We start from the raw sequence: 15,626 nt of genomic DNA on the forward strand, positions 1-15,626 counted from the left end.
GGAAAGAAAAGAAGAACTCGGGGGCAGCACAAGTCTGCTCAGTCTCCCGAAATTTTTAAGAAACATTCAAACTTCTTTAGATGGAGGAAGTACCTAAAAATGCATTAAAATATTTAACATTCTTTTAAAAAATCAATAGGTTTTCTCAAGATAATTTACTTTAATGGCCCCTTATTTCAGCTTAAATTGTAGAAGACAAGCAAACTTTAACTGTCACGTATAAAAATTCCATTTGCAAAATCTCCAAACTGAGATTTTAAAGTCTACGACCAGGAAAACCATTTCACACAGGTGAATATATTCCACCACTTTCATTACCCTTCTGCAGGAAGACAAGCATAATCTGCAAGTTTTGGGAGAACTAATTATCAAACCCCTAGACATTCTCATATGAAATTTTTTGCCAATGTTGGGATATCACAATCGGTACTGCAATGTTATCACTACAGAACCTATGCTACATATGCTGCCATTTTATTTACGCCCGATGTTGCCTGCTCACCTGCTGTAGCAGTGCTGACTGTGCAGCTGCATTATGCTGTAATTCCTGCAGGGATGACTGTGAAGGATTCTGGGAAAACCCGGGGATACCCGGGAGGGACAAAAGGCCTGGAAAAACAGAACTGCCTGCAGCTTGAAGTCCCGATGATAAGCTAAAACAGTAGATAGAACAGGTCAAACTGTAGATAAGACATAAAAGCGACAGCTTCGATATTTGTCAAATACAAGATCCTAAGATGTAAAAAAAAACAAAAAATCTTAGAATTTCTCTACTGGAAGGAACCATAAAAGTCAGCCACTCGCTGATGTAAAACTTACTCTTATAAAGTACATTATTGCGAATGCAATAAGTCTATGTTTTGCATATAATACTTCTTGCTATTTTATAATCAAGTTAAATTACCAAACACAAATCCTAATTATCTGAGCCAGCGTTAATATTTTATATATCTGTTTTAACATGTTCGAAGAGCCACAAAACATTTTTTGAGCAGTGAAGTTTTACCCCAGAAAAATATAATTTAGCATCACCAAACAATTAGATTTTGACTTTCATTTGAATGATTTAAAAATAAGACTATGGGGGCCGGCCTGGTAGCGCAAGCGGTTAGGTGCGCATGCTCCGCTGCAGCTGCCTGGGGTTCACCGGTTTAGATCCCAGGCACGCACCGACACACCGCGTGTTAAGCCATGCTGTGGCGGTGTCCCATATAAAGTAGAGGAAGATGGGCACGGATCTTAGCCCAGGGCCAGTCTTCCTCAGCAAAAAAGAGGAGGATTGGCATTGGATGTTAGCTCAGGGCTGGTCCTCCTCACAAAAAATAAATAAATAAATAAATAAGACTATGATCCACAAGTTAAGTAAAGAATGATTTTATCCTCTTTCCAAAATATTCACATACCCGGCTTGTGCAACAAGGGCAGAGTTGAAGTTGGAACTAAATGCTGAAGCGAATCCTGGGAGGACGGGAGCTGGTGATGGGGCTGTGGCAGCAACGGGAAGTGGTGTGACGGCTGCCACTGTAGATGGCGCCTGCAGCCCCGGGAACGAAGGGAGAGCAGGGGTGACGCCAGGGGTGTTAGCGACAGAGAAGCCAGGGTAGGAGGGATTTGAAGACAGCAGAGGTCCTTGAGTAACTGAAAAAAGTGAGGGGACAGCAGTGGACAGGTTGAGGGGGAAAGGCGCTGCTGAGACGGGTGCTGAGGCAGAAAGCCCTGAGAGAACGGCCGCTGTCGAACTAGGATGAGGGACAGACGCGGAGGTGACAGCTGCAGATGAGGTGGCTATTAACGATCCTGGAAGAGATACTGACGGATTAAGAGTCGGGTTGCCAGTTAAAGGGAAATTATTGGTCAAAGAAGTGAAAGGAGGAAGAGCAGTGAATACTGGAGTGATGGGAGTGGAGGAACCATGTGGAGGAAGGGAGATAGAGGAGAGGGGGTTTGAAACATTCAAGGGAGTACTCAAACTGGAGAGACCTGATAATGCAGGATTAAGGCAAGTAGATAGACTGATGGGCACTGATGCTGAAGTATATGCACGACCCAATGTCCCTGATAAACCTAAAGTGCCATGAGAGGGATTCACGAAATGAGATGGGCCTTTGAAGGCTGAGGGAGTAGGACTCGTGGGCTCAGTTTTGATCATAACAGAAAGAGTTGTTACAGTAGGGGCAGATGAAATGTGAAGGTCTGAGTTACTTGGGTGGGGGCCATGCAAAAGGGTAGCTGAGGAACCACAGCTAACTGGCACTGAAGTCGAAGATGATGTAGGAGTAGCTAGAGGAGACTGCACAGGCAAAGTAGAGGGAGTGGAGGTTGAATTAGCCACAGGAGATGGCAGGCCTGGGAACATGGCCAACCCTGGAGTGGAAGACCTCTGTGGGGCGGGAATGGCTGATGGGGCATAGCACTTGTTAACAGCTAAAGCAGGAGAATCAGAGTTCTGATTAGTAAGAGAAGACAGAGAAGCCAGCCCACTTGTAACGGCAGAAGATAAAGCAGAAGGGTTGATTAAATTGGTATCATTTGACGTCAGAAAGCCCTTTAAAGCAGACAGAAGAGGATTATTTACACCAAGTGGACAAGCAACACCAGGAGCAGAACCACCGGCAATTACAGAAGGAGTTGGGTTGGATACGCCTTGGGATGTTGGTGTTAAGGGCAAGGGGAGCCCTGCAAAGACTGAGGACAATGAAGCAGAACTTGGGTTGTTGGTAGAAGCAGCAGTAGAGGTGGCAGAGAAAGGGAGGCTAGTGAAGGGGGCAGAAGTAGAGGCAAATATTTCACTGGAAGCAGGAGTGGCCTGAGGTGTGGGTGTGGCCTGAGGGGCTGGGACAGGAGCAGCAGAAGGACCTGGCAGTGCAACTAGCCCAGAAAAAACTGAAGGAACAGGAGCAGACGTTGTACTGTGGACAGAAGTGACAGGTGCAGCAGGCAGCGAAGGGGTCCTGATAACTGTTGGATTTGGCGTTGATGGCTGTGGTGCGTGAACGGCTGCGGAGACCTGCCCTGGGAACACAGGAAGGACAGTATTCGGCATGTTCATCCCAGAAATGGTGGCGGTTGCTGATGCTGAGGGGAGATTTACTGCCTTGACCGGGGATGCAGTGGGGACGGGAGTTGCAGCAGGTGTTGAAGGGTTAGAACCATGAGGAGAAAAGAGTTGACTGGCTGGTGTAGAAAATGCTGTGGGGGGAAAAAGGGGCAAGAATTTATCATTATGCTGAAATGTCATATTTTAACTCAAAAGAAAAGCATAAAAATTTTTGTAGTATTTAACAAATATCAAAGAAAATCAGTGACAGGTATAACAGGCTATTGCAATGCATAAATTGCTAGATTCCCTTATCCTGGTTTTCACTACAGAGCCTCAGTTAGATCCAGTTGTCTTCTAGACTCTGCTCAGAATAGCCCTTCAATTCACAGTGAGGAAGTCTTGAGAAGTTAGCAAATAAATTTTCCTTTCATATTTTCCCAATTTTTAAAAATTCAAAGAATTTATTTTAACTGTGATTAAGGTTGGTGTATTGCCTTTACCTTTTACTCTTTCAAACCACTTATCTAGAGTAATAATACAAGTCATTTCTCCCTCTTAAGAGCTTTCAGGACATCACTTTCCTTTTAGGGGCATACAAGGCCTTCCAGAATTCACCCCATCTCTCCAGTATTCTTTGTTGCCACTCTGGGAGTTGAATTGAATATTCCAGATTATCAACCTACAGTTTTCTCCCCAAGCATTTTCTCATACTGACTCCTCTACACTACCTTAACCTCTAACTTTACTTGGCTTTTCCTAGGAGTTCCTTTAGGGGCAAGAAGCCGTGTCTAACTCATCTTCAGAGCCTTAGTACCTAGCACAGTGCATGGCACCTTATATTTTATAAGTGTTTGCTGCACTGGATACATCATGATTACCTCAACTATAGTTCCCAAACCCATCCAAGGACTTATTCTCAAGACTTATAGTTTGCTATAATATTTTTATTTTGATAAACTCTATAAATAATTAACATAAGTATTCTTGGGGATGATTTGGGTTTCCTCTCTAAATCAATTTTTAAATGACTGTTAGCCTCTGATGATCTTGTTGATGCCAAATGGAAACCACGACTTAGGTAGCTAATGTCGTAATAACAATTATCATCTGCTGCCATACCCACATTGAAGTTTGTTTCAGTTGTAAACAGAGAACATGTTTTTTTGCAGTCATAATCAACCGAAAGACATTTTCATGGACTAAGACTTAAATTTTTAAATCTATGCATAATGAAGACTTTTGACATACCAAAGCTGACATGGCCAATGTCAGCTATGTTAATCACGGGTACCATAGGAAAAGAACAGACGAAAATGGCATATACATTATACATTTCCACTAAGTGATGGCCAAAGGAGCCACATTGGGCTGAACAAATTTTACAGTTGTTTTAGAAAAGAAACATGGTAGAAGAATTGACCAACGGTAATATATAAATACACAAACTTCAAACTCAAAAGGCCTGAAGTCTGTACCGTATTTGTGTTGTAAGCAGTACTTTAGTTTCAAGAAAATAAGAGTAGCTATCATTTTAAATTTAGAGTTCGTATGAACATGGATTTTTACTTTTGTTTTTACTGAATTTGTTTTATAAGAACTAGAAGCACAGGGAATATATACTTAGTTTTGTGTTTGTAAATAATGTACTAAGAAATTATTTAGGTCAACAGTGGTGGGAAACATTTGAGAATTCACTACTTTATTTAACTACATGCTGAGGACCATGTAGTTAATGACAGATTGCAAGGTAAAACCAACCTGTCTCATAGTGTTCTTTATAGCAGCCTCTGTTGGAGATCTTTTTATATAATAGAGCAAAAGCCATGCACTGTTAATCATAGTGCCTACAGTTAAAATGCAACAAAACAAAAAAACAAAAAACCCCCAAAACATACCATGATAAATATCACTCTCCTGTCATCTAATTTGGTTGTTAACCATTAAACACTATCTGTCAGATCCTGTGCTTTGTACTTTACGCCCATCATGTCATTTGTCCTCACATAACCCTTTGAGACAGGTACTGACACCTCCATTTTATAGATGGGCAATCTGAGGCTTGGTGTGATTAACGAACTTGTTAAAAGATCATGCGGCTATTAAGTGGCGTTCAAAGGGTATAGTTTCAGTTATGCAAAATGAATAACTTCCAGAGATCTGCTGTACAACATTGTGCCTACAGCACAATACTGTACTGGGTACTCAAATATTTAAGAGGAAAGATCTCAATAAATGAGATCTTACTACAATAATAATAATAATAACAATGAAAAAGGTCATGTAGTTATGAAGTAGTAACACTGAGATCTGAACCTGGGTCTGTCAAACCCATGTTCCTAACCACTATACTAGTTTGTCTTTATTTTTGTTTCTTACTGTGCTTCAAAAAGGAAAAAAAAAAAAATCTTAATCATGCTAAAATAACATAGCACAGGAAAACAAAGTATGCTATTCCTAACAACCGAGCTTATGACACTTAACCTATTTATTCCCTTCAAAAAAAGATCTGCTAATGAAGCTGAGTATAAAGACTGAAGATTCTTTAACCCCCTCTTCGCAGAAGTTAGATGACCTGCCCAAGCTCACAAAGCCAGGTGGTGCCAAAGCCAGGACAAGAAACTGGGCGTCCTGACAGTTCACTTAGCACTCTTTCCACCCCACTCTGCTACCTCCTTTAGAAACCACCAGCTCAAAAGCACCACTCAGGCACCATTCTCAGGGAGTGGGATTCTCCCATCCAGACTCCTGATCCCGCACCATAATGATGAGATTCACGCACTACTTTGTTGCACAAGAACCAATCCCAGATTCCGTCTCACACCGGAAAGTGTCTGCATCCTGACCACACTTATCCTCAGCTAGGGGAGGCATAAAATGGTACAGTGCTGCTGCCATCTGCAGGCATTACAGGCCACATCTCATCTTCATTTTTCAATTCCACTTACCCTTTGGCACCCCTTATTCTTTTCTTTCTAAGTTATTCTAAGTTATGCTACCCCAAATGCTTATTGAAGTAATTAAATCTGAAAGTAGTATCTGACATAGCATTTGTCAAAAACGGTTTTCATCACCATATGTGTTTATATCAAAAAGAAATGAGGCTTCTAATATCCCGTAACATAAAGTTAATGTGGATATAATGCCACATAGCACTTAGATTACATTGAAAGTTTTGCAAATAGGATACAAAAGCATATGGTTCATTTTAAATCTAGTTGATATGTGCATTTCATGTTGTGTGTATGAAATGTACCACTATTAAGCCAGTTTTAGCAAGTATTGGTTAGTTAGATTCTTTAACCAGGAACTTTCCCCAAAGCATAAAGATTTCCAATGCACTCAACTCAAAATCATTTCAGTGAATAACAGAGCAGACATCACTATCTCTGGATCAAACCTGGTACTTACTTTGATTCTGTGTAGATTTTGACTGACTGGAAAGGTCTTCATTTTCTATATAAAAATAAATATATAAAAGTTGATTTGAAGCTTTATCAAATTATTCAACACCATAATAATCAGAGATTGCGGTCAAGAAAAGAAAAACTCAGGACACGTATGTATACTATATTAGGAAAAACAGGGCCGGCCCCACGGCTTAATGGTTGAGTGCACGTGCTCCGCTGCTGGCAGCCCGGGGTTCGGATCCCGGGCGTGCACTGAGGCACCGCTTCTCCGGCCATGCTGGGGCCGCGTCCCACATACAGCTAGAGGGGTGTGCAGCTATGACATACAACTATCTACTGGGGCTTTGGGGGAAAAATTAAAAAAAAAAAAATTATAAAAAAAAAAAAAGGAAAAACAATGTATGCCTATGGGGGAAAATAAGGAAATAAACAAAAATCATAGTAGTAACTATATGAAGACACGTAGGATTATGAGCAATTGATCCCCACCGCCCTCCCCCCGACTACTCCTTAACATATCAGGTTTTAAATAAGTATTATTTTATAGATATATTTAAGAACACCTTCCGGAAAGATGATGGCCTGAGTGTGGCACCCACGAGAAAGCGCAGCCTGCAGCTGGAGTGCAAAGAACCACTGTCACTGGCTAAGCTGACAGACAGTCACTTTTCGGTACCACTGCCTACAACAGTAGGAAGACTCGGAAGTGGGAGGTGGATGCTGAGTGCAGAATCCACTGTCATCTGAGGGACCAATCTCGAAAGCCATTGTGGATCACCCAAGCAAACAGAAAAGTGGCCCCCCTCACTTGTTGCACTCAGGTCAGGAAAAGGACCTATGCTAGGAGCTGATAAGGAGAACTACCCTAGTTAAGGCTTACTCTAAGCCTGTGAGGTTGACAACCTAAAACACGCTCCTCCCCACCCACATGGGAAAGGACCCATCTAACCAGACCATCAGTCAAAGGTACAACGGGAAAAATGACCTCTCATGGCTTGACAATAACTGTCCAAGAAACCAACATTGTGACAGGCACAAGGCGCAAAGGAAACCCTCAAGCCTGACATGGTGAGAAAGAAAGATCATGGCTTGTTTCAGGGACTTAGTACAAATAAACAACCAGAACGAATTGTGTCTATCAACGGAGATTCAATGAAAAAGAGAGAAAAAACCTGTGATGCAAATTAGGAACACACACACCCATAATACTGCAAGAAAGTAAGCAGAGCAGGTGACGACTTCAGATAAAAATCCGACTCCAAATTGATAACTGCAAAGAATGGTGACGATCAGAATAATATTACTGAAAGCTCAATTACTTAGTTGGAAATAAGAAACAAAAAAACTCCCATTTAAAACGGCAAAAATACACAGAAAAGGATATCATAAATGAATAGGTAAGAGACTCAGAAGGCAAAGACAGTGCAAAATAAGAGTGCCAGAAGGAGAAAAAAGACCAGATGAAAAAGCAATAATTAAACAATAATAAAAACAAAATTTTCCTAAGCTTCACAGACTTGAGTTTTCATATCCAAAGGGCTTACAGAGTTTCAGGAAAGATTAATGGTAAGATAGATCCCTAGACATCCTGGTGAAATATCTGAACCCCAAGATTAAAAGACATTTCTGAACTCCAAAGATAAGGAATCTCTTCTTTGTAAGCTTACAGAAAGAGTCCAAGGTTCTAACAAAGAAAAGAAAATTAACTGGAATTGGGTTTCTCATCTACAACCCTAAAATATGTCCTCTTTTTAAAAAAAAAAAAAATTTTTTTTTTTGTGAGGAAGATCAGCCCTGTGCTAACATCTGCCAATCTTCCTCTTTTTTTTTTTTTTTTTTGCTGAGGAAGACTGGCCCTGGGCTAACATCCGTGCTCGTCTTCCTCCACTTTATATGGGACGCCGCCACAGCATGGCTTGCCAAGCGGTGCGTTGGTGCACGCCCGGGATCCGAACTGGCGAACCCCGGGCCACCGCAGCACGCACACTTAACCACTTGCGCCACTGGGCTGCCCCCGTCCTCTTTTTGAAGAAATGACTTAGAGAAATTTTCTACTAAAGGAAAATTAGAATGAGCATGTCAGAAAAGGGAATCAAAGAACAGAAGAAACAGTAAAAAGCCGTAACTTTAAAGGCACAGAAGAAAAAAAGGTATAGTATTCCAACAAAACACAGAAATGGATGAAAAAGGAGAGGCAGTATGTAAGTCAAACGGTGGAGTATAGCACAGCTTTTTTAGTTTTTTGTACAGTGACAACTATTAAGAATACAAAGGTAATCACTAGCAATATTACAGATAAAGTTTGGGTGGGGGCAAGAAGAGGAGAGTTAAAAAATAAAACAACAATTTGACTAATCCAAGCAAACAAAAGTAAGGAAAATGAAAAACTAGGATAAAAGAATAATAATGAATACAAAAATAAAATGGAAGGACTAATAACAAACATGTAATTTTTATGATTATTGGAAATTCCTATTAAGTCTCTCTTCACTGGTTTAAAAAGCAGAATCTAGCTATAAATGCAATTTAAAAACCAACTAACCTACCAAATAAAACCCTAAAAAAAAATTAAAAATAAAGATACAGGTAAAATACATATGTAAAATGAAAGCAAAAAGGAGTTAGGACAATATTAATGCCCAATAAGGCCAGGGAAAAAAGAAATATTTTATAGTAAAGTATAATTCAGCTGACACTAGGTAATTAGTAATAAGCAGCTAGAAATGAAATATTCCATTTATAACTGTACCAAAAAATACCTCTAAAACCCCTAGAGACAAACCTATGGCAAAGAACCTATATGAAGAAAACTACAAAATCTTGTTGAAAGAGATAAAATAAGCCCTGGGGTGGAGGAGAAATACTATTTGACATGACAGAAAGATGTAAAATGACTGAATGGTAAGACTTAATATCATAAAAATATCAATTCTCGGGGCCGGCCCGGTGGCGCAAGTGGTTGGGTGTGCGCGTTCTGCTGCGGGGGCCTGGGGTTCGCAGCTTTGGATCCCGAGCGCGTACCGACGCACCGCTTGGCAAGCCACGCTGTGGCGGTGTCCCATATAGAGTGGAGGAGGATGCGTACGGATGTTGGCCTGCGGCCGGTCTTCCTCGGCAAAAAAAACAGGAGGATTGGCAGATGTTAGCACAGGGCTGATCTCCTCACACACACACACACAAAAAATTCTCCCAAAATTACTATATAAGTATATATACATAAATTCAACTGTTTTCAATTGCACATTAAGTGTGTAATTGTGTTCAAAATCACATTATAGTGATCTTAAAGTTCAGATGGAAGAATAAACTTCCAAAAATAGATAAGAAAGATGTAAAAATATAGTGAGAGAAAGCTAGTCTTATTAGATATCAGAAGATATTATAAATCTGCTAACCAAATCCATATGGGATCATCACAACATAAAATAAGTAGATTGGGATAGAAAAAAAAAACCCCAGCATTAGAGTCATGTGTGTCTTTGAAAACTTAAGATAAATGTGGTATTTCCAATCAGTGTAAAAACTAGGTTAATAAATGGTGCTAGCAAGACTGGCTACCATCTGAAAAAAAAATTAAGATGAACTTCTATTTCACCCCTATACGAAAATAAATTCCAGACGGAATAGGAGTCTTACAAGCTCTAAATTACCTGAACTACCTAGGGTTAAGATCTAATCAAGCTAACACGGTTTCAGCTTTTCTTTGTCTCTATTTGTCTAGGCAAAAATGTAAAACTCTAAGAGTGAAAGGTACATAAACAAGGGCAAGAAATGATAAATTTTGGAAAAAATGTTTTACAAGTCTTATCAGTAAGAGTATGCAGCTGCAAACACCAGAACCACTCTGGCTGGTAAAACAGAAAAAGAATTTATTAAATGCTATTAAGTAACTGAGTTTCTGGGGAGGGAAGTGAAAAAAAACAAGTTCTATCCCTTACTTACACACATAAAAAAATAAATGGCAAGTAGAATAAAAGCTATATATTAAAAAAGAATCACTATAAAAATAATTAGAGAATATAGATGATATTTTCATACTGTTGGGATAGGGTAGGGTTTTCTAAGCAAGACATTTAAAACTCAGAAGAATCAAATAAACAATAATTGATCAAAATAAAAATTAAACTTTTATTTATAAAAGACAGCCAAATGAAAATGTAAGCTCAATCAGCCTTATCAAATTCGCGGAAGTTAAAAAACTGGTAATATCCCATGTTGAAAGGACATGAAGGAACAGTATGCTTGTATCCTCTCACTGGCAGGTATAAACTAGTTCAGTCTTTTTGGAGAACACTTTGGCAATATACAGAAAAATATTTATCCTTCACATCCCGTGTTCCCAACAGACCCAAGAAACAGGCTGAACAGGGGCGTGCTGGGGAAAGAGTTTAAGCCCTTCTGAGCACCGACGAGACTTTCCTCCCATGGCAGGAGCAATTTGCCCAAATGGCGACACTCATTGTGTCAATCATACTTTTTCATAGCCTGTCCAAGTTTCTCGCTGATGAGAAATGGTTCTTATTTCTACAATGTGCTCGAGTTCACACATGCAGGCCAAGGCCACTCTAGGGGACCCTGTGTATCGTACTCAGATCCATCATCAGGCTCCTAAGCTTGTGCTCCCTCTGTCAGGACACACCATGTCAAACACCTGTCCCCTCCAAGTGCACATCTGTGGATGAATAAGTTATTTACTTTTAACACCCCATGATAACATGATTTTACCTGTTCCTACTGGATTAGGAGTATATGGAGGTGGAGGGGGCACACCTGGAGCTATGACACTGGCCAACGGTACCAGACCTGCATTGTTATAAGCACCTAAAATAAAAATATAACAGAAAAAAATATATAATTTAGTATCGTTCTGTGGTCAGGAGTTCAAACCGTGTTAGTGCAGCTATCTGATTTATTTTTAAAACTGTTACATAATAGAGTTGCATTTTACATGGAGGTTTGGGTCTAGGGTTAGGTGAAAACTGAGATCAAATGAGACTCCTCAAGATTCCCATTTCCCATTGCATGCTCACTCCAGGCATAAGCTCACTGAATGGCCTGAATGGCATGGCAGGCAGAACCTGCCATACTTAAATTATTCGTCTTTTCTGTCAAGCACATACACTTGACCTTTTTAAGTTAAATGCATTAATGATATCTTTGAACACCAATTACCAAAAAGGTAAATCAAGATGATTTACCAAAGCGAAAAGCCATAATAATAAATAACGATTAAAAATAATCTATAATTAATTTATCAAAAGGAAAATATCCTAAATAAGCTCTCTCTGCTGCATTCTTGTAGACCAAGACACTAGTAGCTGACTGTGGGCAAAATTAAACTCATCATAGCATACTTCCTAAGTGCTCCAGATTCCCAAGAACATATACGAACATTTACTTTGCTTTCAATTTAATAAGTAAACAGTGAAAAAAAATTAAAAAATGAAAGAACTTACTTGGTGCAATAGTTGCATGTGGCCGGCATGGAGGTATTGGATAAGGAACAGGTTTATGTGGATTGTACGTTGAAGGAGGCTAGATGAGGGGGGGAAGTATAGCAGTTAGAAGAAAACCAAGTAAGCAGTGTCCTGGCAAAACAAGGTACAACTTGTCTTTCAAAATATTTAGTCCCAAGAGGCTAAAAATGCCCCAGCATACCAAATGCTACTGGACTCATACACGGCACAAATGAGGGAAATTCTTTGCTTTAACAAATGTGGTTCCTATAAATTGCAAAGGCAGATCCTGTCAAAGACTGTTGCGGAGGTGTTTATTTTTTATTTTAGTATTACATCATTTCCAGTGAAGGGTCAGACCTTATCGTAAACAGCATACTCCTCTCTAAACCCAGCCTAGGTTAATCCAAGAATTCCCATCTCTTCCTATGTAAGACAAGAAATCCACTAGGCTTTGGAATTCGGAATTCTGACAACTGCAGTAGAATGTTGACTGGAGTTATGAATTCACTATTTTAGTGGTTTTGCCTTTTTAAATCCACAAATCTTATTTTATACTTGATGGAACTTATACAAGTAACAAAGCATTCAAACAACTAGTCTTTAGAGAACCAAAGATATCTGAAGCTAAGTCAAACAATATACTTTTTTTTTTTTTTTTTTTTTTGTGAGGAGATCAGCCCTGAGCTAACAGCCAATCCTCCTCTTTTTTTGCTGAGGAAGACGGCCCTGGGCTAACATCTGTGCCCATCTTCCTCCACTTTATATGGGACGCCGCCAGAGCATGGCTTACCAAGCAGTGCGTCTGTGCGCGCCCGGGATCCGAACCAGCGAACCCCGGGCCGCCGCAGCGGAGCGCGCGCACTTAACCGCTTGCGCCACCGGGCCGGCCCCCAAACAATATACTTTTAATGAGAGAGAGAGAGAGAGAGAGGGAGGGAGGGAAGGAGGGAGGGCTGGAGGGCATGCCCTAGGGAGGGTGCACTTGTGCCCTCGGGGCAAAGGGGATCCACTGGTGGTAAAGGATCCAGATTCTTTCTGGCTCTCATAATGGCGGCCCTGTATGATGCGCTAGTCTCATGCAATGACTATCATCTGTGACTATTCTGCTACGAACCACTGCCACTGGAGTTCCTGTCAGTGGACAGGCAGGGATTGCAAGGTGGCCATGTGGAGGCCTCAAGTACTTCAACCCCAACAATCCTTCAACCCAGGGGTTGTCTTCTCTTCTGTTTATATTCCAATCAATCATTATAATCACTCCCTTGAAAATACTCTCATCCTCCTGGCTCCATTCTTCTTTCACTAATACTAATACTAATTCGACCAAAACACAACCTTAGTTAAAGTGAATTCTCCATACTCCATACCTCCAAGTGGACAGCTGAATGAGGCTGGAGAAAAAGATAAAAACAATTTGACTGGGCTTACTTTAAACTAAAACATTAAACCTCAGAAGGGCCCTTCACACTGTTAACTAATTATACTGTAGTTCTCTATACCATTCACTCTCCTAGAGTTTCTAGTATACTTTGAACTTCACAACACAAAAACAGAATTCATACTTTGAATGGACAGGAAGCTACACGTAAGAGTTAAGAATTGTTTCATGATTTATTTTCTAAACATACTGGTTTGGATGGTCCAAGAATCCGTGCAGCTATTCCTTTGCCTTCATTAGTACATTCTTCACCATCTTTTTTCAAAGGGGTTCCCTATTTAAAAAATAAATGAAAAGAAAGAAAGAAAGATAATTGAGACTTAAAAAAAACCCCAAACCAGAAACAAACAAACAAACTCCTCACTGTATTATATTGAACAAAATATACTTAACCTGGTAGGAGTTTAAGGACTTGGATTCCAGACCCAATCCTGCTCTGGCTGCACGACTCTGATAAGGGCTGAGGAACTCTCCTCTGGCGCAGACCCATCCTAACATGTACAGAAGCACTCAGAAATAAACATGTCACTGACTAGGGGCCTCCAGAGACTCCAAGGTGGGTTTGGAAGCAATTAACTGTTTTTCCAAGTTATTTCTTTTCCTTTTGTATGTTAAGCAGATGTAACCAGCAGCCCTGAAACTGACCAAGCCAGAAACTCAAGGGAGATGTAATCACTAGCCATCCTGAAACTGACCAGGTCTCACCACAAGAGCCATGCCTATGACTTTTGCCTTATTTTTAACAAAAAGATCTCTCCAGGAGAAGCTTAGGCCTTATTATGTGGAAGCATGTTCTCCAGCTGAGCCTGTGCAAGCGAATACCCCGCCTCTCGCTTTTGAATATGCATTCCTCAATAGAAATAAAAGTTCCTGCTTCCCTTTGTTCGGGGACACCATGACTTTGGAAATGGTTCCTCATCTCCTCCTATTTGCTGCAAATACACTTTGCTTTGTGAGACAACTTCCACTGGTGCAGTCTTATTTAACTCACCAGGAGGTGAGCCCACTTGGTTTGGTAACACACACACTGTACACATGGGGATGACAGAAGGGCAGGACAAGGTATGTTCTAATGTTTTTCCCTCCACAAGAGGAGCAACCAGAAATAGACTTCCAATGCTACAGTATGTATAATACTCAGAGAATCAAAAAGAGTATCTGTATTACAGTTGAGAATAGATAAAAAATGGTGTTCTTTATAAGTATTAAGTTTGATAGTTTATATTATACAAGGGCAAATGAGACCTCATTCAAGACTGCTATAATTAACAGATCAGAATAAGGTGACAGACTATTACAAAGTGTCCCCCTAATAATGTGAGTCCCTTAACGGTACATACTAGTATGGAAGCCAACTTCCAAGATGGTCCCCAGTGAGCCTCATCTCCTAAATGTCCTTATACAGTTCCCTTCCAGAATGAATAGGGCTGACCTGTGCAACAAATAGGATATTCCAGAAATGATGGCATTTAACCTTCAAGGCTAAGTCACAAGAGACAACAGTTTCCACTTGCCTTCTCCTGGATTATTTGCTCTGGTGGAAGTCAGCTGTCATATCATGAGGTACTCAAGCAGCACTATGGAAAAGTGCTTACGGTGAGGAACACAGACCTCCTGCCAAGAACCAACATTAACTTGCTAGGCATGTAAGTGAGCCACCTTGGAAGCATAGTCCTGAGCTTCAATCAAGCCTTCCGATGACTGCAGCCTCATGAGAAACCCTGAGCCAGAACCAAGCTAAGCCACTCTCAGATTCCTGACTCACAGGAACTGTACAAGACAATAAACGTTTATTGTTTTAATCCACTAGGTTTTAAGGTTATTTGCTACACCGCAATAAAAATATATCGTTCTTTGCAAAAGTTATTTTGCAAAGAAGTCTGAAGTACACTGGATGATACAAAAAGAAGTTTTCTTTCTTATGGGACTTCTCAGAGCCTTTATTATGCAACGTGATTCTCCAGGAAGAAAACATTGCATGCAGTTTCCCAAACACACTTAACTGTGAAACTGAGGAATACTGAGAATTTGAGAAATGCTCCTTTATTAAATGTAAATCACTGCTTCTAAAATACTTGGAAAAACAAAACAAAACGAAATCATCCTCTTTTATGTTTGGCTTGTTCTGTACATTTTACACAAATACTTCAATGTAGTTTACATATGAACTTTCAATCAGTGGTGAATCTATGAATTAAGTTGCTGACATAAAATTCCTTTCCTTTGTAGAAGCACCATCAACTGGCATTTTCTTTAAATATCATAACTATGCTAAATTTCAT

At 40.2% G+C, this 15,626-nt stretch overlaps 2 protein-coding genes across 1 annotated transcript in view; one reads left to right on the forward strand and one right to left on the reverse strand.

Moving 5' to 3' along the window:
* LOC131409894 (phosphatidylinositol 3,4,5-trisphosphate 3-phosphatase TPTE2-like) overlaps positions 1-15,626 on the forward strand; it is a 233,745-nt gene that overhangs the window by 48,224 nt on the left and 169,895 nt on the right.
* LOC131409889 (proline and serine-rich protein 1-like) overlaps positions 1-15,626 on the reverse strand; it is a 28,135-nt gene that overhangs the window by 1,516 nt on the left and 10,993 nt on the right. The window contains exons 7-12 of the mRNA XM_058547639.1: positions 13,535-13,618; positions 11,904-11,982; positions 11,173-11,268; positions 6,449-6,493; positions 1,404-3,189; positions 503-653 (exon numbers count right to left, since the gene is read on the reverse strand). Coding sequence (XP_058403622.1) covers positions 503-653; positions 1,404-3,189; positions 6,449-6,493; positions 11,173-11,268; positions 11,904-11,982; positions 13,535-13,618 — 2,241 coding nt within the window. The remainder of the gene's footprint in view (positions 1-502; positions 654-1,403; positions 3,190-6,448; positions 6,494-11,172; positions 11,269-11,903; positions 11,983-13,534; positions 13,619-15,626) is intronic.

This window comes from Diceros bicornis, chromosome 9, assembly GCF_020826845.1.
Source record: "Diceros bicornis minor isolate mBicDic1 chromosome 9, mDicBic1.mat.cur, whole genome shotgun sequence".
Classification (NCBI taxonomy): domain Eukaryota; kingdom Metazoa; phylum Chordata; class Mammalia; order Perissodactyla; family Rhinocerotidae; genus Diceros; species Diceros bicornis.